The following is a 27,804-nucleotide window of genomic DNA, read 5'->3' as shown; positions in this document are numbered from 1 at the left end:
TGTGCCTGCCATCACATCCTGCTTCAGCTTTCCAGTCTGCTGGTTGTTCCATTCTGCTCACGGTCTTCCAGTCCGCTGGCTGTTGTATTCCGTTCCGGGTTTTCAGAATTACTATAATTCATTGTTTTGTTTCTTTATTTGTTTGGAGATCAGTTAGGCTTCTGCTAACGTTACAGTATGAATTTTGATGGGCATGAATTTCAGCCCCTCAAAATTAGTATTCATGTAATGATCAACCCCATAAATTTAACCTTAAAAACTAATCAAAACTTTTAACTATTACTCAAGTACATATGGTAGATTTTTTCAAAGGTTTTTTTGTTCCTTATGGGATGTTGTCATCCCAGGCTAGGTCTGAAACAACTCAACAGGTCTGGCAGAATCTATGAACAGAAAACAGCATTAATGTTTTGAGTCCAGTTACCCTTCATTTTTTTCAAACTGTTAACTGTTTTCTCTTCACAGATATTGTCAGACCTGCTGAGTTTCTCCAAACAGGATAACATCCCATAAATTCATGCCCCTCAAAATTCATACTGTCTGAATGTGGTGAGCTGCCCTCTTGATTTGGTGCTCCGTCGTTGTCATCGGAACAAAATTCTGAAATTCTTGAAGATTTTTAACTCAGGTTGTGGATGAGGTTGTTGACTTGCTTGCTGAGATGGTAAGTTTGTTTGGAGACGTTTCGTCACCATACTGAGTAACATTATCAGTGCACCTCTCGTGAAGTGATAGTGTTCTGTCCTGCTTGCTATTTATGTGTGTCGGTTTGCTGAGGTGGGTAGTATGATTTCCAGTTTTATTCCTTAGTGGTTGGTATATGGGGTCTAATCTGCATTTTTGTCAATGGAGTTTTTGGTTGAGTACCAGGCCTCCAGGAATTCACGTGCATGTCTTTGTTTGACTTGTCCTAGGTTGGTTACATTGTCCCTGTTGAATTGGTGTCCTTCTTTGTCCATGTGAGTGGGCATAAGTGATTGTTGATCATGTCTCTTTGTAGCTAGTTGGTGTTCGTACACCCTGATGGCTAGTTTTCTTCCAGTTTGCCCTATGTTCTGTTTGTGGTAGTCTTGACATGGCATTTTGTATAAAATGTTGCTTCTGTTAGTTGTGAGTATAGAGTCCTTTATATTCATCAGTAACTGTTGATTTATGGGCTACCATGATACATAGGGGCTGGAGTAGGCTGGTGGTCATTTTCAATTTGTTCTTGATGTATGGCAGGGTGACCAATGTATTCGGACATGTTATGTCTTCCTGTTGTGGTCTGTTGTGTAGATACTGGCAGACTACGCTTTTTGGGTAGCTGTTGTTTTTGAAGACGCCATATAGGTGATGTTCTTCGGTTTTGCGTAGCTCAGGTGTTCTCAGTGTGTTGCGGCTCATTTGAACAGTGTTCTGATGCAGCTTCGTTTGTGGGTGTTAGGATGGTTGCTGTTGTAATTGAGTACTTGATCTGTGTGGGTGGCCTTCCTGTATACGCTTATGTGGAGCTCACTGTTGGCCTTGTGTTCAACCATTACGAGCCGGAAGGGAAGTTGGTTGTTGTTCTCTTCCTTGGTGAACTTTACGCTGGTGAGAATGTTGTTTATGAATTAATAGGTTTCTTCCAGTTGGTGATGACAAAATTCTGGAACTCCCGGTCTAACAGCACTGTGGTTTTACTGGTACTCCAGCGAATGCAGCAGTTCAAGGAGGCAGCGTACCATTTTGGGCAGCACGGTGGCACAGTGGTTAGCACTGCTGCCTCACAGTACCAAGGTCCCAAGTTCAATTCCAGTCTCAGGCAACTGTCTGTGTGGAGTTTGCACATTCTCCCCGTGTCTGCGTGGGTTTCCTCCGGGTGCTCCGGTTTCTTCCCAAAATCCAAAGGTGTGCAAGTCAAGTGAATTGGCCATGCTAAATTTCCCATAGTGTTAGGTGCATTAGTCAGAGGGGAAATGGGTCTGGGTGGGTTACTGTTCGGAGGTTCGGTGTGGACTGGTTGGGCCGAAGAGCCTGTTTCCACACTGTAGGGAATCTAATCTAATCTAATCACATTATTAAAAGTTAATTAACATGTTTATGTTAGATTCTGTGAAACTGTAAGCAACAAGTAAATGAGCATATATAAAACCTTGGATTAAATGTGAACGTCACAACCAAATTGCACAATGAGCTTATTACGTGTAAAAAAAAATCTAGTTCCTTTCCTATTTCCTGACTTCATAGAGTTGGCCAAAAAAATCTAAGCATATAACGCTAGGGTCCAATGAGTACATTTCTTGAGTTGTTACACAATTTGATTTTATTAATTTTCCTCTCTGAGGAAGCATCTTGCTTTGTGGCGTTCACTTTCTTTGATACCTCTATGTGTTCTTAAGTACAAATTGTTGCAATTAACAATATTCCTTGGTGAAGTTTGGCCTTTCATTGGAAATCTTACCTTTTATTATGTTTCTTTTTCATAGCTCAAGAGTGCACAGTGTATGAACAACCTAAAACCAAGCTTGTCCTTTTCTATAGTTATGTGATTAATCTTTTCTCAGGAACAGTAAGTATTTTCAGATAATTGTATGGTAGAAGTTTAGAAATGTCTTGAGAATGTAATTATCCAAAGTTATCCTAACTTCCATAAGATATGGGAGGAGAATTAGGCCAGTCAGCCCACTGAGTCTGACTGGCCGTTTGATCATGGCTGGTAATGATGCTCAATCCCATTCTCTGGACTTCTCCCTATAAACCTTACTAATTAAAAACCTGTCTTGCTCCGTGTTGAAGACTCTCAAAGACGTGGTCTCCACAGCCTTCTGGAGCAATGGGTTCCACAGATTCGCCAACTTTGGGTTGAAAAGATTCCTCCTCATGTCAGTTCTAAAGGATCGTCCTTTCTCTGTGAGGCTCTGACCTTGGTTTCTAGTCTCTCCTGCTAGTGGAAACATCTTCTCCACTTGCTCTGTATCCAGGCCTGTCAATATTCTATACATTTCAATGAGAAGCCCTCTTATCCTTCTAAACTCCATCAAGAACTGACAACAGCTACTCATATGACAGGGCCTTTATTCCCGAGATAGTTCTTGTAAACCTTCTCTAGACCTATCCAAGGCCAGTACATCTGTCCTCAGTTAAAGGTCCCAAGACTACTCTCAGTACAGAGGAACCTCGATTATCCAGCATTCGATTATCCGAGTATTGGATTATCAGGCAAGATTGCAAGGTCCTGATGCTTGGCTAAACAATATTATCTGGCATTCGATTATCTGGAATTTGATTAACCAAACAAAATACTCCCTGCCCGTGTCCTTCGGATTATTGAGGTTCCTCTGTATTCCAAATGCGATCTGTCCAAAACCTAATACAGCATCAGCAGAATATCACTGCTCTTGTATTGTAGCCCTCTGGAAACGAATGCTAACATTACATTTGCCTTAGTGATTTTTGAGAAGATTTGTAGCTCATGTTGAGGTTCTGGATGTAAGTTTGCTCGCTGAACTGGAAGGTTTGTTTTCAGACGTTTTGTCACCATACTAGGTAATATCATCAGTGAGAGTCTCTGGTGAAGTGTTGGTGGTATGTCCCGCCTCTCTATTTATAGCTCTTGGTTTCTCTCACTGATGATATTACCAAGTATGGTGATGAAACTTCTGAAAACAAGCCTTCAAGCTCAGTGAAATAACTTATATATTTATTGCATTTGCTTTCCTAACTGCCCGCTGAACTTGCTTGTTAACCTTAAGGGAATCCTAAACTAGGAGTCCCAGTCCTTTTGTGTTTGACTTCTGAAGCCTTTCCCTATTTAGAAAATAGTCTGCCCTTCTATTCCTCTGACCAAAGTGCATAATCTCTCACTTTCCTACTTTGCATTCTATCTGCCACTTCTTTGTACCTTCTCCCAGCTTGCCAAGTCCTTCTGTAACCTACCTCCTTCGTCAGCACTGCCTAACCTTCCACGATCTTTATGTCATCTGCAGACTTAATGCCCTCAGCTCCTTTTTCCAGATTGTTCAAGTATAACGTGAATAAAGTCATAGAGTCAATGTCATACAGCATTGTTATAGACCATTCAGTCCAACTAGTCCACGCTGACCATGTTCCTAAACTAAACTAGTCCCACTTGCCTGATCCTGGCCCATATCCTTCCAAACCTTTCCTATTCTTGTACTTATCCAAATGTCTTTTAAATGTTGTAACTGTACCTGCATCCATCATTTCCTCTGACAGTTCAGTCCACACACAAATCACTCTGTGTAAAAAAGGTTGCCCCTCATGTCATTGTCACCTGATTTTGAACTCCCACCCAAGGAAAGGACCCTTGCTATTCACCTTATTTATACCCCTTATGATTTTATAAATGTCTAAGGTCACCACTCACCTTCCTGTGATCCAGTGAAAGACATTGCAGCCCATCCAGCTTATTTTGTAACTCAAACCTTCCATTCCTGGCAACATTCTGGTAAATATTTTCTGAACCTTCTCCAATTTAATAATATCCTTCCTGTAGCAGGGCGACCAGAACTTACACAGTACTCCAGTAGAGGCATCACCAACGTCCTGTACAACCTCAACATATTCGTTGTGGTCCCAAAATGAGCCCTTGTGGAACTCCATAATTGGTCAGCTGCAATCATGAAAATGACCTTTTTATCCCTATTCTATGCCATCTGTGAATCAGTCAATCCTGTCTTGCTTAGCAGGGTCCTGTGTAGTACCTTGTCAAAAGCCTTCTGAAAATCCAAATAGATGATGTCCACTGACTGTCCTTTGTCTATTCATCTCATTACAATTATAATTATAATAATTGTAATTATTATGAAACAATCTGGTCCTGACAATTTATTTTCAAAAGCATAAAATCTAATTTCTCCAGATTTAATGATTGTAGGGAAAAATACCAAAGAGGAGTCTTGAGTTCTATGTTCAGCAGTACAAGTGATCTTTATTCAAAGCTCTATTAGCGCATATGTGGAAGATTCCAGAAACCACTCTGAATCTGGCTTTCAGGTGGGACCCAGTTGCCGTCTTAATTACAGCTTAGACACTCTAACTTTCCCCAGATGAATACAACATTTTTACATCATTCGCATTATAGTAATTGTATGTAACATTGATGTCATTGTTAACCATATCCCCCTACAGGGGGAGACAATGGTCTGATGGTATTATTGCTTGACCGTTAATCCAGAATCCCAAATAATGTTCTGGGGACTTGAGTTTGAATCCCGTCATGACATATGGTGTGATTTGAATTCAATAAAAATCTGGAATTAAGAGTATAATGATGACCATGACCTCATTGTCAGAAAAACACATCTGGTTCACTAATGTCCTTTAGGGAAGGAAACTGCCTTCCTTACCTGATCTGGCCTATGTGTGACCCCAGACCCACAGCAATATGGTTGACTTTTAATTGCTCTCTGGGCAGTTAAGGATGGGCAATAAATGCTGCCTAGCCAGCGCTGCTCTCATCCTGTGAATGAAGACAGAATCTGTACATCCAACCCAGTAAATATACAATCAATGATGGATAACACTATGGACAGCACCAGGTCCTCCCGGAATCTCATGCTGTCTCCTAGATACCTCCATCATCTGTCTTTGGGATTTTACAATGCTTCTGATAGTTATACTACTCCCAAACATTTGCCAGCTACGCTCCATTATTTGCTAATAACCTAAACACTTGCTTGTCACTAAAAAGTCTTCCAACTTCTCTAATGACTTATTATGGAAGATAAGGAAGAATATTTATTTCTTCCAATAGCTAAAACGTCTTTAAAAGCAATTCTAATATAAAGTTAGAATTAGGTTTATTGTCACATGTACAAAAGTACATGAACACAGTGAAGTGTACTTCAGTAAGGCATTTGATAAGGTTCCACACGGTAGACTATTGCACAAAATACGGAGTTTCGGGATTGAAGGTGATTTAGCAGTTCGGATCAGAAATTGGCTAGCTGAAAGAAGACAAAGGGTGGTGGTTGATTGGAACTGTTCATCCTGGAGCTTAGTTACAGTGCTGTGCTGCATGGATCTGTTTTGGGGCCATTGCTGTTTGTCATTTATATAAATGATCTGGATGTGGGTGTAGAAGGATGGATTAGTAAGTTTGTGGATGACGCTAAGTTGTGGCGAGTGCTGAAGGATGTTGTGGGTTACAGAGGGACATAGATAAGATGCAGAGCTGGGCTGAGAAGTGGCAAATAGAGTTTAATGTGGAAAAGTGTGAGGTAGTTCATTTTGGAAGAAGTAACAGGAATGCAGAGTACTAGGCAAATGGTAAAATTCTTGGCAGTGTAGATGAACAGAGAGATCTCGGTGTCCAGTTGCATAGATCCCTGAAAGTTGTCCCCCCAGTTCGATTGGGTTATTAAGAAGGCACATGGTGTGTAAGCATTTATTGGTAGGGGGATTGAGTTTCGGAACTACATGGTCATGCTGCACCTGTTCAAAACTCTGGTGTGGCTGCTCTTGGAGTATTGGGTCCAGTTCTAGTCACCTCATAGGAAGGATGTGGAAGCTTTGGAAAGGGTTCAGAGGAGATTTACTAGGATGTTGCCTGGTATGGAAGGAAGGTTTTACGAGGAAAGGCTGAGGGAACTGAGGCTGTTTTCGTTTGGAGAGAAGAAAGTTGAGAGGTGACTTAATCAAAACATATATGATAATCAGTGGGTTACCTAGGGTGGACAGTGAGAGCCTTTTGAATGGTGAAGGCTAACATGAGGGGACATAGCTTTAAATTGAGTGGTGATAGATTTCTTTACCTAGAGTAGTAGGGGCGTGAACAGCCTGCCTGCAACAGTAGTAGACTTGCTGATGGCAAGGGCATTTAAATGGGCATTGGACATACATATGTTGAGAGTGTAGTGCTGGAACAGCACAGCAGGTCAGACAGCATCCGAGGACCTGGAGAATCAACGTTTCAGGCATAAGCCCTTGAAGGACTTTGCTGATGAAGGGTTTATGCCTGAAACGTCAATTCTCCTGCTCCTTGGATGCTGCCTGATCTGCTGTGCTTTTCCAGCATTACATTCTTGATTCTGATCTCCAGCATCTGCAGTTCTCACTTTCTCCTTGGACACACCTATGGATAATAATGGAATGGTATAGGTTAGATGGGCAACAGATTAATTTCATAGGCTGACGCAAAATTGAGGGCCGAATGGCCCATACTATACTGTAATGTTCTATGTTTACAGTGTTGCCCATCATAGCACCATAGACCATAGGACATAAGAGCAGAAATTAGGCCATTTGGCCCATCAAGTCTGCTCCACCATTCAATCCATGGCTGATAAGTTTTTTTTCAAAGCCATTCTCCTGCTTTCTCCCAGTAACCTTTGATCCTCTTGGTAATCACGAACAATGGAATAGTAGCAGATTATTGGAGGGTGGTAAATGTAATTCCCTTGTTCAAGAAAGGGAATAGGGATAAACCTGGGAATTACATACCAGTCAGTCTTAGGTCAGTGGTGGGGAAATTATTGAAGAGGATTCTGAGAGACAGGATTTATGATTATTTGAAAATACGTAGCTTGATTGGAGATAGTCAGCAAGGCTTTGTCAGGGGCGGGTCACGCCTCACAAGCCTTATTGAATTCTTTGAGGATGTGACAAAACACATTGATGAAGATAGAGCAGTGGATGTGGTGTATATAGATTTTAGCAAGGCATTTGATAAGGTTCCTCATGGAAGACTCATTCAGAAAGTGAGAAGACATGGGAGATAGGGACATTTGGCTCCCTGGATACAGAATTTGCTGGCTCATAGAAGACAGAGGGTGGTCGTATTTGGAAAGTACCAGTGACCAGTGGTGTTCCACAGTGGTCTGTTCAGGGACCTCTGCTCTTTGTGATTTTTATAAATGACTTGGATGAGAAAGAGGAAGGGTGGGTTGGTAAGTTTGCCAATGACACAAAGTTTGGTGGAGTTGTGGATAGTGTGGATGGCTGTTGTAGGTTGTGACAGGACATTAACAGGATGCAGAGCTGGGCAGATAAGTGGCAGATGGAGTTCAGCCTGGAAAAGTGTGAAGTGATTCAGTTTGGAAGGTTGAATTTGAATGTAGAATACAGGGTTAAAGGCGGGATTAGATTAGATTAGATTCCCTACATTGCGGAAACAGGCCCTTTGGCCCAACAAGTCCACACCAATCCTCCGAAGAGCAACCCACCCAGACCCATTCCCCTATATTTACCCCTGACTAATGCACTGAACACTACAGGCAATTTAGCATGGCTAATTCACCTAACCTGCACATCTTTGGACTGTGGGAGGAAACCCACACAGACACAGGGAGAATGTGCAAACTCCACACTGACAGTCACCCGAAACTGGGACCTTTGTGCTGTGAGGCAGCAGTGCTAACCACTGAGCTACAGTGCTGCCCCCAAATTCTTGTCAGTGTAGAGGACCAGAGGGATCTTGGGGTCCATGTCCATAGATCCCTCAAAGTTGCCACCCAAGATGGTAGAGTTGTTAAGAAGGCGTATGGTATGTTGGGTTTCTTTATCAGGGGGATTGAGTTTACAAGTCGCGAGATTATGCTGCAGCTGTATATAGACCCAGTTAGACCACACTTTGAGTACTGTGTGCAGATCTGGTCGCTTCATGCTAGGAGGGTGCAGAGGAGATTTACCAAGATGCTGCCTGGAGAGGGCATGTGTTATGAAGAAAGGTTGATGGAGCTAGGGCTTTTCTAATTGGCGCAAAGAAAGATGAGAGGTGACTTGATAGAGGTGTACAAGATGATGTGAGGCATAGATAGAGTCGATAGCCAGAGACTTTTTCCGAGGGCAGAAATGGCTATCACGAGGGGGCATTTAAGGTGATTGGAGGAAGGTGTTTAGGGGAGATGTCAGAGGTCAGTTCTTTACACACAGTGTGGTAGGTATGTGGAATGCACTACCAGCGCTGATAGTAGAGTCAATACATTAGGGACATTAAGTGACTCTTGGATAGGCACGTGGATGATAGTTAAAGTCGGTTAATTTGGTCTTGGAATAGGATAAAACCAGTTAGTCGTTTGTGTCTGAACAAATAACTCTTGAAAAATTTAGCATGTTGTGTAGTATCTTTGTCAAGAAATTGTTTATGTTTCAAGATATTGAGCTCTCAGAACCGAACTGGTCTTAGAACTGTTTTCTTTAGAACAGAGAAATCTGATAGATATGTATAAGATTATGAGAAGTATAGACAGGGTGCTTGGAAAGCAACAATTCCTTTTAGTTGAAGAACAACTAACAAGGGAGGTCGGGGGGCATACGTTTAAAATGAAAAGCCGGAGGTTTGAGGAGATTTGACCTGGAGAATGTTGGGAATCTGGAATGCAAGGTTGGGGTGGTGTAGTTGAGGTGGAAAAACTCATATCCTTTAAAATGTATTTGGATGAGCACTTGAAATGACAGTGTCAAGAATGTGTTGCTGGAAAAGCACAGCAGGTCAGGCAGCATCTGAGGAGCAGGAGAATCGATGTTTCGGGCAAAAGCCCTTCAGGCTAATTGCGGGAAAGTGCAACTAATATAGATTGAGAGTAGCTTTTGTCCATGCAGAACTGATTAGCCAAAGGGACCCTTTTGTTTTGTATGCTTCTATAGTTCTGTGAATTGGAGATTAAAGAGTTTATTTTAAGACAGTCGAATGCTGAGGAGGAGTGCATGGGGAGGAGGAGTGCATAAATATTAAATGAGAAGATCTGTGATAGAGTGGAGGCCAATTCTGATGAAAGGTCATTGACCTGAAACGTTAATCCTGCTTCTGACTCCACAAGTTCTGCCAGTGTATTCTGCTGAACATTTCTAGCACTTATAAACATAGAAAATAGGATGAGTAGGCCATTTGAGCCTGCTCCACTATTCAGTACAAACGGGTCTAATCATCCAACTCAGTATCTTGTTCCCACTCTCTCCCCATGCCGTTTGATCCCTTTAGCCGGAAAACTGACTCTGACTCATTCTTGAAAACATTTAATATTTTGGCCTCAACTCAACCACATCCCCCAATCCCATGCACTTTAATTTTACATGCTGATCTCTTATGTGGGACCAGAGCAAAAACCTTCTGAAAATCCAAGTAAAATACATCCACTGGTTTCTTGTTATCAACTCTTGTATCCTTGAAAAATTCCAGTAGATTTGTCAAGTGTGATTTCTCTTTTATAAATCCATGCTGACTGTTCAATTCTGTCACTGTTTTCTCTGCTATTAAATATTTTACAATGGGCTCTGGCATATTTCCCTGTACCAATGTCATGCTAACTGGTCTATAATTCCCTATTTTGTTCTACCTCTTTTTTTTAAACAGTGGGGTTACATTGGCTATCCTACAATCAATAAGAACTGTTCCTACAGAATCTTGGAAGATGACTACCAATGCATCCACTATTTCTAAGGCCACTTTCTTAATATTCTCGGATGTAGATTATTGGGCCTAAGTCATTTATTGATTTTTAATCATATCAACTTCCCAACATAATCTCTTTAGTAATACTGATTTTCCTTTATTTACTCCATGTAGTGTTTCCTTGTTCTCCTTTGTGAGGAGAGAACCAAAATATGTATGTAATTGGTCTGCCATCTTTTGTTCTCCAATATAACCTGCCGTGTTTTTGACGATTAGGGACCTAGATTTATCTTAACTGATCTTTTTCTCTTCATGTACCTATAGAAGCTTTTAACTATCAGTTTACATGTTCCCTGCATGCTTGCTCTTGGACTATATTTTCCCTTCTAATTAATTCCTTTGCCATTTTTTTGCTGAAACCTGAAATGTTCCCAATTCTCACGTCTTTGCTTTGGTTTTGGCCCAATTGTATGCCCCTTTCTTGGATATAATACCATCCCGAGTTTCCCTGTTAGCTGTGGTTGTGCCACCTTTTCCATTTCACTTTTGTGTCAGACTGGAATGAATAGTTGTTGTAGTTCCTCCATATACTTGATTAGATTAGATTACTTACAGTGTGGAAACAGGCCCTTCGGCCCAACAAGTCCACACTGCCCCGCCGAAGCGCAACCCACCCATACCCCTACATCTACCCCTTACCTAACACTACCGGCAATTTAGCATGGCCAATTCACCTGACCTGCACATCTTTGGACTGTGGAAGGAAACCGGAGCACCCAGAGGAAACCCACGCAGACACGGGGAGAATGTGCAAACTCCACACAGTCAGTTGCCTGAGGCGGGAATTGAACCCGGGTCTCTGGCGCTGTGAGGCAGCAGTGCTAACCACTGTGCCACCGTGCCGCCCACAAATGTTTTTCATTGCCTTTCATTTCTTTAAATGTTTTTCATTGCCTACCTATTTTTATTCCTTTAAGTAGCATTTGCCAATTTATCACTGCCAGCTCCAGCCTCATACGGGTTGGTGACGATTCCCCATGGCAGATTCACCGCTGATGATTATCCACTGCTGGTTCTCCACCAGCGTTTCTCCACTGGGGTCATTTGACCTCTGGAGACTATTCGCCACCGGAAGTATATATATGTACTGATTATTTTCCCTCCCGCTTGTTCTTTCATACTTCTCAGTCCTCTTTATTTATACAACTACATACTACATATTGATTAAAAAAAGGAGGTAAAATAAATATCATTTATATATATAAAAATGAGTTACAAACTTTAACCAGGAAAAGGAAATATATTTTAAAAATCTTTATAATGGCAGTAAAATCTCACATTAATGTTAAACAATGAAATTTCAGTTCATTTGATAGTTATGCGCTATTCCTCTCAGATATTCCAAACGATCTCTTTCACTGTATTCAAGAACAATTTTTTTTATTCTATCATCTGCAGCTCGATACTTTTTGAGCTTTATTTGTGTCAGCTGTTTCATATATAAATCACACCCCTTTTGCACTTTCATTAATGTTCCAATACATTTCCATATGGTTGGGTGGTGAGCTCCGAGTTCAAAAGCAATTCTCCGATGAGCGGCTTCAGTGTGATTATTTGTGCGATCTTCATCGTTTATTGCTGTCTCATAGACCGACCACATATCATGGGGAAACAAAGGTGCCCTTCGGCTACTGCCATGTCTGTTGTAGAAACAACGCAAACAGTACCTTAACCAATATAACAACAATTTTATATACCACCAATATTCAAAATATATGACTTACTTGCGGTGTCGAATCGTCTTCAGTGGCCAATGGGCGGTGGCTAAGCGTCCTTGATGGTCAACGGGCAGTGGCTAATCGTCAGCGGCGAATCTGCTGTGGCGAATGGTCCCATCCCGCCTCATAAAGTTGTAGTTTTCTTTAAATTCCAGACCTTAGTGTCAGAATCAACTACATCACAATCCATCTTTCTGATTACACAGAAACCAGTCTCAGACGGTCTGTTCTTTAAGAAATAGAAATTGCTGGAGAAACTCAGCAGGTCTGGTAGCGTCTGTGAAGAGAAAACAGAATTAATGTTTCAAGTCTAGTGACTCTTCTTCGGAATTGAATTATCGTCAACTCTGATTTCTCTCCACAAATGTTGCCAGACCTGCTGAGTTTCTCCAGCAATTTCTGTTTTTGTGTGTTTCAGATTTCCAGCATCTGTAGTTCTTTGTTTTATTATGTTGGCCTGTTTTCTAGTTGGTCCTTTACTATATTGATCCTCAAAATCATCCTGTACACATTCCAGGAATTCCTCTTTTACTGTATTGTTACTGATTTGATTTGCCTAATATATCTCTAGATTGAAGATCAAAATTATAGAAATACTTTACTGCTTTATCTCTAACTTCCTGTTCATTACCTACCTAAACATTACCGCCACTGTTTGGGAGTCTGTATACTGCTGCCATGATTGCTATCTGGCTCTTGGTGAATCTAAGCTTGACCTATACAGATTTCACTTTACCAGTATTGTTAATATGCTTCCTTTTTAATATGATTTCCTCTTTAACCGGATAGGCTACCTCACTTTTTTTTCCTGTTTTGTCTATCCTTCTCAAAAATTAAATACTCCTGCTTTTCTATTTTCCATCCTTGCTCGCTATGCAATCATGTCATCCCAATGATAAAAAAAGTATTTAAATCAATTAATTCATCCACTTCATTACAATTGCTCCATGTACAGTTTTGGTTTACATTTGAAATTTCAAACACCTGATGTATTTTACTTTTGCAAGAAATTATTTGGTATTATACAACTTAACATTGTGAACTAAAAATAGTTTTAAAGTATTTGCCAACAGAGAGACCAGGTAAAATGCTTTCCTAATTTGTGTAGCTCATCACCTGCATCTCCCAATTCCATATGAAACTGTAAGTGCTACATTTGAAATGCATAATTGAGGCACAAGCTTTTTTGTTTCTTTGAATGGCCTGTTTTTGAGTATCTCTTCTCCATTTATTGTTTATTTTCTGCTTTTTTTTAGGGATTTTTGGAGCAGACATATCTATTTTATGGATTTTATAGAATTGATCATTTGAGTTCTGACCATTTTCACTATAACCTATCACTTGCATACTTCATGGCAACCTGCTTCTATATCCTACTGAGTTTATTCTGGGTAGTGAAAAGGTAATTGTTTCAGTTCCTCTTCCAGCTCTAAATTTGATATTCAATCCTTGTGTAAAATAGCAATCTGCATTGTACTCCCATGTGTTCAATTTTTAAGTAATATCCTTTAGAAATCCTGACCATTTGCCTTTGGCATTACTGTTTTCACTCAACTGTTTTCTTAATCTTCTATGTTCTTGTTTACAGGTAGGTGTCTTGGTTAAATAATGATTTGTTTTACATTACTTTGGAGTAACCCTTCCTCAATTTGACCATATTTAAATTAATCAGTTTAGTAAGTGTGATAGAATCTTTTGGGTATTTGCTTTTTAAGAACCAGCTGATTTAGAATAAAATCGATTTTCCTCTTCTAACTGCCATAATTTGCCCAGTATCTATAGTAAAGTAATAAGCCCTGTGCAGGTAACGATCAACCATTATGCAAAAGTTAAACACGAAATAGGAGCAAGAGTAGACCATACAACCCATCAAGGCTGCTGTGCCATTCAACAAAGTCATGGATGATTTTGCGCTTTAGCTCCACTTTGCCAATGGATCCCACATCCCTTGATTCCCTGAGAGATCAGAAATCTATCTATCCGAGCCTTAAATATTTTCAACAAGGAGACGCCACAATCCTTTGGGCTGACAATTCAAAGTTTCACAATTCTTTCAGTGAAGGTGTTTCTCCTCATCTCAGTCCTAAAAGTTCAGCTGTTTCCCCTGAGTTTGTAGCCCCCTAGTTTTAGATACCTGACCAGCAGAAACAATCTCTAGCATCAAGCCCCTTCAATATCTTGTACATCTTAATGAATATTTTTCTGAAAATAAATAACTAACATTTTTATAAAGCATATTGCAGAAAACTCTATGTAAAAATGGAATTGGATAGAACAGTTTAATCTCTTGATCAGTTGCAGTAGAATTTCTGTGCAATATATAATGTATAATCAGATTGCATTTTCCATTTAAGTAACAGTATTCAAAATTAAATATTTTATAGTCCTGCCCTTTTCCAATTTGATTGGAGTTGAAATTTAGTGGTTTGACTATATTTTGCCAGCTGCAAATATTATTTTAAATGTCAGTTTTCAACACATGCTTATTACTCCTCTACTTTTATGGGCCATGGGGCATAGGTTTCTGGTACAGAGTCTGTCCCTGTCGCTTAGAGGGAAAGGGGGAAGAGGAACAGAGTTTTAGATATTGGGGGCTGCATAGTTAGGGGGACAGATAGGAGATTTTGTGGGAAGGAGAGAGACCCACGATTGGTGTGTTGCCTCCCAGGTGCCAGGGCTTGTGATGTCTTTGATTGTGTTTTTGGGATCCTTGAGGGGGAGTAGCCCCAGGTCGTGATCCACGTCAGCACCAACAACCTAGGCAGGAGGAAAGGTGAGGAGCTAAGTCAGAAATTCAGGGAGCTAGGATGGAAGCTTAGAGCTAGAACAAACCGTTATTACTGCTCCTCGGATGCTGCCTGAACTGCTGTGCTTTTCCAGCACCACTATTCCAGAATCTGGTTTTCAGCATCTGCAGTCATTGTTTTTACCTCGTTGTTATCTCTAGTTCGTTGCCTATGGCAATTATGATGCAATTAGGCAAGATTTAGGAGGCATATGATGGGTAAGGAAACTGCAGGGATGGGCACAATTGAAATGTGGAACTTATTCAAGGAACAGCTACTGCGGGTCCTTGATAAGTATATATCTATCAGGCAGGGAGGTAGTTGCCGAGAGAGGGAGTCATGGTTTACTAAAGAAGTTGAAACTCTTGTCAAGTGAAAGAAGTAGGCTTATGTGAGGATGAGGCATGAGGGCTCAGTTAGGGGACTTGAGAATTATAAGTTAGCCAGAAAAGATGTAACATGAGGGCTAAGAAGAGCCAGGAGGGGACATGAGAAGTTGGTGGATAGGATCAAGGAAAACCCTAAAACTTTCTCTAGGTATATCAGGAATAAAAGAATGGCTAGAGTAAGATGAGGGCCAATCAAAGATAGTAGTGGGAGGTTGTGTGTGGAGTGTGAGGATATAGGAGAAGCGCTTAATGAATACTTTTCGTCAGTATTCACATTGGAAAAGGGCAATGTTAGTGAAAATATGGTGATGTAGGCTCTAAGATTAGATGGGATTGAGGTTGACAAAGAGGAAGTTTCAACAATTTTTAAAGATCTGAAAATAAATAAGACCCCTGGGTTGGATGGGATTTATCCTCGGATTCTCTGGGAAGCCAGGGAGGAGATTGCAGACCCTTTGGCTTTGATCTTTATGTCATCATTGTCGACAGGAGTAGTGCCAGAAGACTGGAGGATAGCAAATGTTGTTCCCTTGTTTAAGAAGGGGAGTCAGGACAACTCCAGTAATTATAGACCATTGAGCCTTACTTCAGTTGTGGGTAAGGTGTTGGAAAAGGTTATAAGAGGTAGGATTTATAATCATCTGGAAAGGAATAATTTGATTAGGGGTAGTCAGCACGGTTTTGTGAAGGGTAGGTCGTGCCTCATTAACCTTACTGAGTTCTCTGAGAAGTTGACAAAACAGGTGGATGAAAGTAAAGCGGTTGATGTGGTGCATATGGACTTCAGTAAAGCATTTGATAAAGTTCCACATGGTAGGCTATTGCAGAAAATACAGAGACATGGGATTGAGGGTGATTTAGTGGTTTGGATCAGATATTGGCTAGCTGAAAGAAGACAGATGGTGGTGGTTGATGGGAAATGTTCATCCTGGAGCTCAGTTACCAGTGGTGTGCTGCAAGGATCTGTTTTGGGCCACTGCTATTTGTCATTTTTACAAATGATCTGGATGGGGGCATAAAAGGATGGGTTAGTAAATTTGCGGAAGATACTAAAGTAGGCAGAGTTGTGGTTGGTAGTGTAGATCTCAGTGTCCATATGCATAAATCCCTGAAAGTTGCCACCCAGGTTGATAGGGTTGTTAAGAAAGCACATGATGTGTCAGCATTTGTTGGTGGTGGTGGTGGGGGGTGGGTGAGTTTCAGAGCCACAAGGTCATGCTTCAGCTGTACAAAACACTGGTAAGGCCGCACCTGGAGTATTGTGCACAGTTCTGGTCACTGCGTTATAGGAAGATGTGGAAGGGTTAGAAAGGGTTCAGAGGAGATTTACTAGGATGTTGCCTGGTATGGAGGGAAGCTCTTAAGAGGAAAGGCTAAGGGACTGAGGCTGTTTTCGTTGGAGAGAAGAAGATTGAGAGGTGACTTAATTAAGACATATAAGATAATTGGAGAGTTAGAGAGGGTGGACAGTGAGAGCCTTTTTCCTCAGATGGTGAAGGCTAACACAAGGGGACATAGCTTTAAACTGAGAGGTGATAGGTTTAGGACAGATGTCAGGGGTAGTTTCTTTACTCAGAGAGTAGTAGGGGGTAGAATGGCCTGCCTGCAACAGTAGTAGAGTCGCCGACATTAAAGGATATTTAAATGAGTGTTGGACATACATATTGATAATGATGAAACGGTGTAGGTTAGATAGGCATCAGATTGGTTTCACAGGTTGGTGCAACATCGAGGGCCGAAGGGCCTGTACTGCACTGTAACATTATTTGTTTTTGTGTCAATTTCTTAGGGCTGTGGAAGGTTTCAAACAAAGCTTCATAAGATCTGAAGATCGATTTCAGAGTTTCTGTAATAAGATTTTTGCTGGCTGGGATTTTTGCATTACTGATCAGCATGCTGCGGAGCTGAAGCATAGCAGTCTCCAGTATGAACTCAAAGTAAGTGTTTTTTTTTGTAGTTTGTTGTAGAATAAGGAGAAAATAAGAAAATGATGGTCTGTTGAAAAGGGTTTGGATTGGGAAAAGGCCAATGTAGACTGGGAACAACTACCTTTCGGGAAAATCTACAGCAAAACACTGGCTGATCATCCAAGTAAATACCCTGTTCCCACTTTCTCCCCATACCCCTTGATCTCTTTAACTGTAGAAAATGCAATCTAACTCCTTAGCAACATTCAGTGTGATCGGGTCAGGGTGAGGAAACAGAAATTGCTTTCTGTGGCAGAGACTTCCACAGGCTCCCCACTCTGTAATGAAGAAATTTCTCCTCAGACCTAAATGGTGTATCCCTGATCCTGGACTCCCCAGTCTCAGGACCATCCTTCCTGCTTTTATCCTTTCTAGGCTTGATAGAATTTCATACATTTTTATGAAATTCTGTCTTATTCCTCTAAACAGGTGAATGTAGTCCTAAATGATCAAGTCTGTCTTCAGTTACACCTCAAATACTGTGTAGTTTTGATCTCCTTATTTAAGAAAAGATGTAAGTGCCTTGGAAGCAGTTCAGAGAAAGTTTACAAGATTGATACATGGAGTGAGTAGGTTGCGTTAAGAGGAAAGATTGGACAGACTGGCCTTGATTTCATGGAATTGTAGAAGAGTGAAAGGTGACTTCATTGGCGGGTATAAGAACCTGAAAGTTGACTTGACAAGGTGAATGTGGAAAGGATGTTTTCTTGTGTGTGTGAGGCGAGAACTAAGGGTTACAGTTTTAAAATTAAAGGTTCCTCCTTTAAGTCAAAATTAAGGTTTTATTTCTCTCGGAAGTTTGTGCAGCTCTGCCTCACCCAAGGTGATGCAAGTGAAATTATTGAATATGTTGAATATGTAGATTGTTGTTCGGCAAGGGGATTAAAGGTTATTGAGGAGAGATGGAAATGATACTCTCAAACATGTAAAGCATCACCCTTGATTTTGTTGAATGGTAGATTAGACTTGAAGGGTTGCATGATCTAGATTGGTTCTAATTTGTGTATAAGTTAATGATTCAAGCAGGTCTGCTGCTTCACAAGATGTTAAGACCACACAGAGTGCTCGACTCTGTAATTATGGCTTCCTGTGAGAACCTCTGATCATCATGTTACATAAATCACATGCAATTCTCGAAGTATGACCAATCATGACCAATAATTTTGAGACTCCAAAGGGAATCTTGTGGTATACCAGAAATAATAAATGTTAGAAAACAAGAGGAAGAGAGTTATTTTGTTGAACTTCAGACTTAACAATGATGCCCTCTCTTTCCCACAACAAGCAACCTTGACTGGAAGATTCAATGAGCTATCATAACATAAGAGTTCAGAACTCAATTACCCCTGATATTTGCATTAGTACGTTTCTTGTATTTTGTGCTAGGATTCCTTAATTTTATGAAAATAATCTCATTAACTAACTGGAATGTGAATGAATGATAGATTAGATTAGATTCCCTACAGTATGGAAACAGTCCCTTCGGCCCAACAAATCCACACCACCCCTCCGAAGAGCAACCCACCAAGACGCCTACATTTACCCCTGACTAATGCACCTAACACTACGGGCAATTTAGCATGGCCAATTCACCTGACCTGCACATCTTTGGACTGTGGGAGGAAACCGGAGCACACGGAGGAAACCCATGCAGACATGGGGAGACTCCACACAGACAGTTGCCCAAGACGGGAATTGAACCCGGGTCCCTGGTGCTGTGAGGCAGCAGTGCTAACCACTGTGCCATCGTGCCCCCCTTTGTCTTGCAGTTAATGTTCTTTTTAAGATAAACTACATCCTATTGGGATGGAGCAAGCATTTTTCCAAAAGAGTGCTGCTAAATAAAATTTAAGTAAGAATTGCACATACTATACAAGGCTTAAATAATAAACCTAATAAATAAATAAAACAGCAAAAGTTTAATTAAAATAAAAGTTCCATGTACTGTAATGTAAAAGGGAAAGATGCTAAAACAATCCAGCCGTGCCATGTTAACACGTGTCTGAATGGATGTCAATCATGTATTTCAGCAAGTTGCACTGACATTGTACAGATCAGTATTGAGGTTCATTCTACAGTGAGCAATGGGTTATTAAACACTTTATCTTAAAGAATCAAAGTGTGATAGAAAGGGTTTAGAGAAGACTATTTCATATAATTTCAGACAATTTTGAAATAAGTTATGAAGAAATGTTTGTATGGAAATCACAACTGTAGGAAGTCATGATACAGGACACAAATATTTGAATAGTAGGAGGGGAAATAGCTTGAGAAGGAAGTAATTTAGAAGTGCTTGAAAATTTGATGGAGTTGAGTAAATTAGGTACATCAATGGAGGACTGATGCAGCAGGTCTGGCACACCATGCCTGATTTTCCATAGCCATCAATAGAAGAGTGGGATGTGTAATGTGTGACTTAACTTCAACCAGCAGGTTTCTGCCACTGTTTAAATTAAGTGGTGCTGGAAAAGCACAGCAGGTCAGGCAGCATCTGAGGAGCAGGGAAATCGACGTTTCGGGCAAAAGCCCTTCATCAGGAATGAAGGCAGGGAGCCTCCAGGGTGGGGTGGTGGGGGGATGCGGGGGCAGTTGGGAAGAAGATAGCAAAGAGTACAATAGGTGAATGGGGGTGGGGTTGGAGGTGATACAAAAATGGCAGTTACCCATTAGTGCATGAATTTTTTGAAAATCTGTAACTATATTTTCAAGCCTTTCAAAGTTGTCAATTACTCCGTCACTTAGTATCTGTATCTCTGTCATTATTAAATTTGTTCAGGAATTTTTAATCTTGGGCTTTGGTCAATAAAAGTTTCTCTTTCTGTGTTTCAATGTTTCAGTGCTGTTTCTGCCGTTTTGATGCCCCTCATGCTTTTATATGTTCTCTTGCAAAGACCAGTTTCTGGGCTGAATTGTCAGGTTAACTATATTTTTCTCCTTCAAAATAGTGGAGTGTCAGTTCAGAGGATGATTCAGCTACAAAACCTGTCCAACATGCTTAATTTATTTCACAAACCAATGTGGGCAGCTAGTGGTGTAATCTGGGAAGATGCAAATCTAGCCATAAAATCAGAATCCTGACAATATGAGGCATTTCCAAAGCTTGTGTTTTAATTGATACAAAATTGTCTGTGGTATCGCTAAGGTTAAATTTATATTGGATTAATAAGTTATTGCTTGAGTGCAATCTAACATTTTAAAATGTTCACTTTCTGAAAATTTAGCTTTGACAAACCAATGTCAGTTATTTCTATTTTATCAGGATTTGAAGAATTAAACCAGTTTTTTTTTGGCAATAGACTGACTTGAACGAAGAAAGAATCAAACAGAAGATTGCAGATAGGACGAAGAAGGAAAAGTTCAGAATCTACCTCTTGAGAGTTTTCTTGAATTTGGTAGTTGTAGTGATATTGGTCACTTGCTTTTACTGCATTTACAGAACTACTGTTTACTCTCAACGAGCTCATAAAATTGTGAGTATTCATTTCATTATTTGAAATAGTGCCTGTGATGTTACGTTCATACTACTTTTGCAATGAAGAGTTGAATTTAAGAATGCTACTGTGGGACAAGGTGCATCTTTAATCACATGCAAAGTACTTATATTGTTGTTATAGTGCAATGGTGAAGTGTACTGATGCTACGTAACATTTACATAACGTTTTGAGAACTGCATGCATTCTTTAAATTCAAATACTTACATCCAGGATTAGATTGTTAAATTAGATTTTGTTCCTGAATTTGAAGCCCAGGAAACTGTAATCCCTGTAGACTCCGTGAACCCAGTCATTTCATTGACTATGACCCCACCTGGTGAGGCTGTGAAAGACTCATAGATTCGTATACTGCAGGAAAGGCTCTTCGGCACATCGAGTATGCACCAACGTAACTACCACAAAGTGCTTGGTCATCCCAATTTCCTGCACTCGTTACATATCCTTGAATATTATGATATTTAAAGTGCCCATCTAAATATCTTTAAAAGGTTTGTAAGTTTTTCGGCTTTCATTACCTTCTCAAGTAGTGCATTCCAGATTCATTGCACGAACAAAGTTTATTTTCTGAATCTCCTGTCCCTCGGCTAAAACTATGCCCCTTCATATTGACCCCTCAGCCAAGGGGAACAGCTGCTCTCTATTTCCCATGTCCACGCCCTTTATAATGTTATACATCTTAATCATGACCCCCCTCAGTCTTCTCTACTCTAAAGAAAACAATCCAAGCCCATCCAGTCTCTACTTATAGCTCAGTTTCTCCATCCCAGGCAACATCCTCATGAACCTCTGGTGCTATCATATCCTTCCTGTATTAAATTGACCAGAACTGCACACAGACTGTGTTTTTCCAGCACCACATTTTTCAACTCTGGTCTCCAGCATCTGCAGTCCTCACTTTCTCCTAGTTGATCTTAACCTGCTGCGAATCCTCTTGCAAGGATGCCTACCTTGAAGAAGCTCTCCTCCTCCCTCTACAAGGATCTCAGTGAGTCCCTCTCTCATTGCACCCACCAGGTCATCTCCTCTGCCCTGAAGATTCCCAGCGCCCCTCCCCCAAATTCCCAACTTTTACCTCAGCCCACTTGGCACACCTGAAGAAGGGCTTATGCCCGAAACGTCAATTCTCCTGCTCCTCGGATGCTGCCTGGCCTGCTGTGTTTTTCCAGCGCCACATTTTTCAACTCTGGTACTCCAGCATCTGCAGTCCTCACTTTCTCCCAGAACTGCACACAGTATTGCAGCTATGGCCTGATCAACACTCTGTACAATTCAAACATTATTTCCTTGCTTTTATAGTCTAAACCACATTTGATGAAAGCAAGTGTCCCATATGCCTACTTAACTATCTTGTTCACGTGCTCTGCTGACCTCAGGGATCCGTGAATAATTACCCCAAGATCCCTCTGAGCTGCAATTCATTAAATACTATCTCATTTTGTTGTTTCTTTCAAAGTGCATCACCTCATACTTATCAGGGTTAAGTACCATCTGCCACTGATCTGCCCATCTGACTAACCCATTTATATCCTCCTATATCTGGGTTAGAGTGGTGCTGGAGAAGCACAGCAGATCAGGCACCTGCTGTGCTTTTCCAGCACCACTCTAATCCAGACTCTGGTTTCCAGCATCTGCAGTCCTTGTTTTTACCTATATCCTCCTATGACCTACACCCATCTTCATTGTTAACCACCTTGTCAATCTTAGTGTCATCTGCAAATTTGCTTAACATTCTCCCAACGTTTTCATCTATATCATTTATGTATATGACAAACAATAAGGATCCCTATAGTTATCCTTGTGATACACTGCAGCCAGTTTCTGATCCATCTTGCCAAGTTTCCCTGAATTCCATGTGCTATAACCTTTCAATCAGTCTCCCATATCTCTCATGTGGGAGACTGTCAAAATAATGTCAAAGGCTTTGCTAAAATCCTTATAAACTACATCAACTGAACTTCCCTCATCCCTACATTGGATCACATTTGTTAGAAATTCGAACAAATTTGTTGGGCATTATCTCCCTCTGACAAAGCCATGTTGACTATTCCTAATTAACCCATTCCTTTCCAAGTGGGTATTAATTTGCTTCTTCAGGGTTTTCTCTAATAGTTTCTCTACCACTGACGTGAGACTCCTCGGTCTGTAATTTCCTGGTTCATCTTTACCACTCCTTAAAAAGAGGAAGTATGTTAGCCATCCTCAGGCACCCTCAGTACTACCACCACAGACCCCCAACAACCAAAATGCCCCGGTAGCCAGAGAGGATATAGAAATTTGTGTCAGAGTCCCTGTAATTTCCTGTCTCGCTTACCACAGCAGCTTGGGATGCAATTCATCTAGGCCAGGGAATTTGTCTATTTTTAAGACCGACAGAGCCTCCAATACCTCTCCATTTCTTGTGTCAAACTGTGCAAGCTTCTCACAGTCTCTCTTTCTGAATTATGTACCTACATTTGCCTTTTCCAGTGTGAAGTCTGAAGAGAATGTTCATTCAAACCCCTTCCAATATCCTGCAGCTTCAAACACAAGTTGCCCTCTTTGTCCCTAATGGGCCCTACTATTTTCCTGGTTAACTTCTTCCCTTTAACGCACTTATAAAATATCTATGGATTCTGCCTAATCCTATTTGCAAGTACTTTCAGGTGCCCCCTTTTTGCTCTTCTAATTTTTTTTTACATTCTCTCCCACACTTCTTGCATTCATTTCGCACTCAATCCCACTCTAGTAATGGAGAGGGATAAGTGTGCACTGCAGGGCAGGAGTTGTAGCTGGGGGCAGGGAAATTATGATGCAGTGAGGCATGACTTAGGATGTGTGGATTGGAAAAATAGGCTTCAAGGGAAGGACACAAATGATATGTGGAGCTTGTTCAAGGATCAGCTATTGGGTGTCCTTGATAAGTATGTACCAGTCAGGCAGGGAGGAAAGGGTCTTGTGAGGGAGCCATGGTTTAATAAGGAATTGGAATCCCTTGTAAAAGGGAAAAGGGCGGCCTATGTGAAGATGAGGCGTGAAGGTTCAATTGGGGCGATTGAGAGTTATAAGGTAGCCAGGAAGGATCTGAAGAGAGAGCTAAGAGCAGCAAGAAGGGGACATGAAAGGTCCTTAGTTGGTAGGATTAGGGAAAACCCTAAGGCTTTTTATAGGTATGTCAGGAATAAAAGGATGACTAGGGTAGGTATCGGTCCAGTCAAGGATAGTAGTGGGAAGTTGTGCTTGGAGGCAGAGGAGATTGGAGAGACACTAAATCAATACTTTTCGTCAGTATTCACTCAGGAACAGGACGTTGTTGCTGATGTGAATATTGAGTCACAAGTGATTAGAATGGATGGCCTTGAGGTACGTAGGGAAGAGGTCTGGGGAATACTGGAAAGGATGAAAATAGATAAGTCCCCTGGGCCTGATGGCATTTATCCTAGGATCCTCTGGGAAGCTAGGGAGGAGATAGCAGAGCCATTGGCCTTGATTTTTATGTCGTCGTTGTCTACAGGAATAGTGCCAGAAGACTGGAGGATAGCGAATGTGGTCCCCTTGTTCAAGAAGGGGAGTAGGGGCAGCCCTAGTAACTATAGGCCAGTGAGTCTCACTTCTGTTGTGGGCAAAGTCTTAGAGAGAATTGTAAGGGATAGGATTTATGAACATCTGGATAGGAATAATGTGATCAAGGATAGTCAGCATGGTTTTGTGAAGGGCAGGTCGTGCCTCACAAACCTTATTGAGTTCTTTGAGAAGGTGACTAAGGAAGTGGACGAGGGTAAAGCAGTAGATGTGGTTTATATGGATTTTAGCAAGGCGTTCGATAAGGTACCCCATGGTAGGCTACTGCAAAAATTACGGAGGTATGGCATTGAGGGTGCATTAGAGGTTTGGATTAGGAATTGGCTGGCTGGAAGGAGACAGAGGGTAGTAGTTGATGGTAAAGGTTCATCTTGGAGTGTAGTTACTAGCGGTGTTCCACAAGGATCTGTCTTGAGACCATTGCTGTTTGTCATTTTTATAAATGACCTGGAGGAGGGGCTTGAAGGCTGGGTGAGCAAGTTTGCGGATGATACGAAAGTCGGGGGAGTGGATGACAGCGAAGAAGGATGTGGCAGGTTACAGCGGGATATAGATAAGTTGCAGAGCTGGGCAGAAAGGTGGCAAATGGAGTTCAATGTAGCTAAGTGTGAAGTCATTCACTTTGGTAGGAGTAACAAGAAGCTGGATTACTGGGCTAATGGTAGGCTACTTGGTAGTGTGGATGAGCAGAGGGATCTTGGTGTCCATGTACACAGATCTCTGAAAGTTGCCACCCAGGTAAATAGTGCTGTGAAGAAGGCATATGGCGTACTGGGCTTTATTGGTAGAGGAATTGAGTTCCAAAGTCCTGAGGTCATGTTGCAGTTGTATAAGACTCTGGTGCGGCCTTATCTGGAGTATTGTGTACAGTTTTGGTCGCCATACTATCGGAAGGATGTGGAGGCACTGGAACGGGTGCAGAGGAGGTTTACCAGGATGTTGCCTGGCATGGTAGGAAGATCATATGATGAAAGGCTGAGGCACTTGGGGCTGTTCTCATTGGAGAAAAGAAGGTTTAGGGGCGATTTGATAGCGGTGTACAAGATGATTAGGGGTTCAGATAGGGTTGACAGTGAGAACCTTTTTCCGCGTATGGAGTCAGCTGTTACTAGGGGACACAGCTTTAAATTAAGGGGAGGTTGGTATAGGACAGATGTTAGGGGTAGATTCTTTACTCAGCGGGTTGTGAGTTCATGGAATGCCCTGCCAGTATCAGTGGTGGACTCTCCCTCTTTATGGTCATTCAAGCAGGCATTGGACAAGCATATGGAGATTATTGGGCTAGTCTAGGTTAGGTAGGCTTCGGTCGGCGCAACATCGAGGGCCGAAGGGCCTGTACTGCGCTGCATTTTTCTATGTTCTATGTTTTATGTTCTATGCTCCATTTGGACTTGTTAAAATCCCTACTTTTCTTCTTTATCCAGTCTTAAATTGTCCTAGACATTCAGGATTTTCTGAACTTACTGCTCCTTCATTTCCCTTTAAAGATGCATGTTGGACCTACACTCTTTTTGAATGCTCCCTATTGCTCTGCTGTAGACTCACCCAGAAGGGTCTGTTCCCAGTCTACCGTGGCCAGATCCTGCTTTATTTTCCCCAGTCCAAAGCCATCTTTTGTAGGTCATCTGTTCCTTGTCCAGAATAAATTTGAACCCTGCAGTGTTGTAGTCGCTATCGCTAAAATGTTCCCTCACCGACACATCGAACACTTGTCCGGTTTCTTTTCCCAGCAACAGATCCAGCACTGTACCGTGCCGAGTTGTGCCTTCTACATGTCGATACAAAAAACTCCCCTCGATGCATTTCAAGAAATCTGCTTCCTCTAAGCCCTTCACAGTATAACTATCCCAATTTATGTTGGGAATGTTGAAATCCCCCAGTGTACTTGCCTGATTATTTCTCTCACACACCTCTGTGAACCATCTACGTATTTGCTCCTTTATTTCCCACAGACTCTTTGAGGGTCTATAATGCACTCCCAGTAGAGTGGCTGCCTACTTAACATTCCTAAGTTTTACTTACAAAACCTCGTTTAAGGACGCTTCTAAATACTTACCAGGATGTTGCAGGGTGTGGAAGATTTGAGTTATAAAGGAAGGCTGGACAGGCTGGGAGTGTTTTTGCTGGAGCATAGGAGGTTGAGAGGTGGCCTTATAAAAGTGTATAAAACAATAAGCACTGATAGCAGTTGTCTTTTCCTGAGGATGGGTGATTTCAAGACTAAGGGGTACACTTTTAAGGTGAGAGGAGAGAGAGTTACAAAGGGCATAAGTGACAACTTGTTTGCACAAAGGTGTGTTCGCGTGTAACACGAACTGGCTGAGGAAGTGGTACAATGTTTAAAAGACATTTGGATAAGTACATGAATAGGAAAGATTTGGAGAGATATGGGTCAGGAGCAAGGAATTGGGACTAGTTTAGTTTGGGATTATGTTTGGTATGGACTGGTTGGACCAAAAGGTCTGTTTCTGTGCTGTACGATTCTATGACTATATTATCTCTCCTAATTGTAGTAATTGACTTCTTAATTAATAGTGCTACACCACCACCATTTTTACACCCTCCTCTGCCTTGTGTAAAAGTCCATTAGCCCAGAATGTTGAGTTGCCAGTCCAGCCCTTCCCTCACCTATGTATATGTGATGTCAACAATATTATACCTCTGTGTGTCAATCCACACCATTAATTCGTCAGTCTTACTTATTAAACTCCGAGCATTACAGACCATCCAGCCTTGCCATATTCTCTTGACATTCACCATAGCTGAACTCACTGTACCTTGCTTACTTTGCTGTAGAAAGATTTGTGTCTGTTTCATCAATATTCTGTGTCTCCTCCCCCTGCCAGACTAATTTAAACAACTTCTAACAGCACTAACAAGGACGTTGGTCCCAGTGTGGTTCAAGTGCAGACTATCCTGTTTTTACCTGTCCTACCTTCCCTAAAAAGGTTCTGTGATCCATGAATGTAAAACCTTCCCTCATGCATCAGCTTATGAACCATGCATTCATCTGTCCTATTTCTAAATTCGCTAACATGTGGCACTGGGAATAATTCAGAGTTTACAACCATTGAGGTCCTTTTTATACTACTACCAAACTCCCTGAATTCTTGATTCAAGATCTCGTTCATCACTTTGCCCATTTTGTTGGGACCAACTTGTACCTCAACCTCCAGCTCATCAACCTCTCCTTTCAGGATACCCTGAAAGGCAAAATGGTATGTGACTTATTCTTTTAAACAATGTTTTTAATCGATCGATTGATTTATTGTTGCCACATGTACCAAGAAACAGTGAAAAGTATTGCTTTGTCTGCTATACGGGCAGATCATACCATGCAAACTGCATTAGGGTAGCAGAAACAGAGTGTAGAATGCAGTGTTACAGCTGCAGAGAAGGTGCAGAGACAGACGTCAGAATTAACATTGCAGAGGTCCATTCAAAAGTCTGAAAGCAGTTGGGGAAGGAGCTGTCCTTGAATCAATTCATGTATTCAAACTTTTATATCTTCTCA

The 27,804-nt window shown here is 41.3% G+C and overlaps 1 protein-coding gene across 5 annotated transcripts in view; it reads left to right on the top strand.

The window, feature by feature from the left end:
* LOC140464730 (transmembrane channel-like protein 7) overlaps nucleotides 1-27,804 on the top strand; it is a 102,371-nt gene that overhangs the window by 37,051 nt on the left and 37,516 nt on the right. For 4 of the 5 annotated variants that reach the window (XM_072560197.1, XM_072560198.1, XM_072560201.1 and 1 more), the window contains 4 exons: nucleotides 2,451-2,533; nucleotides 13,353-13,498; nucleotides 17,061-17,208; nucleotides 20,535-20,708. In XM_072560197.1, coding sequence (XP_072416298.1) covers nucleotides 2,451-2,533; nucleotides 13,353-13,498; nucleotides 17,061-17,208; nucleotides 20,535-20,708 — 551 coding nt within the window. The remainder of the gene's footprint in view (nucleotides 1-2,450; nucleotides 2,534-13,352; nucleotides 13,499-17,060; nucleotides 17,209-20,534; nucleotides 20,709-27,804) is intronic. The other variant, XM_072560202.1, reaches the window with a different exon arrangement.

Source organism: Chiloscyllium punctatum, chromosome 40 (assembly GCF_047496795.1).
Source record: "Chiloscyllium punctatum isolate Juve2018m chromosome 40, sChiPun1.3, whole genome shotgun sequence".
Taxonomy (NCBI): domain Eukaryota; kingdom Metazoa; phylum Chordata; class Chondrichthyes; order Orectolobiformes; family Hemiscylliidae; genus Chiloscyllium; species Chiloscyllium punctatum.
This window is presented reverse-complemented; position numbering and strand designations above follow the sequence as displayed.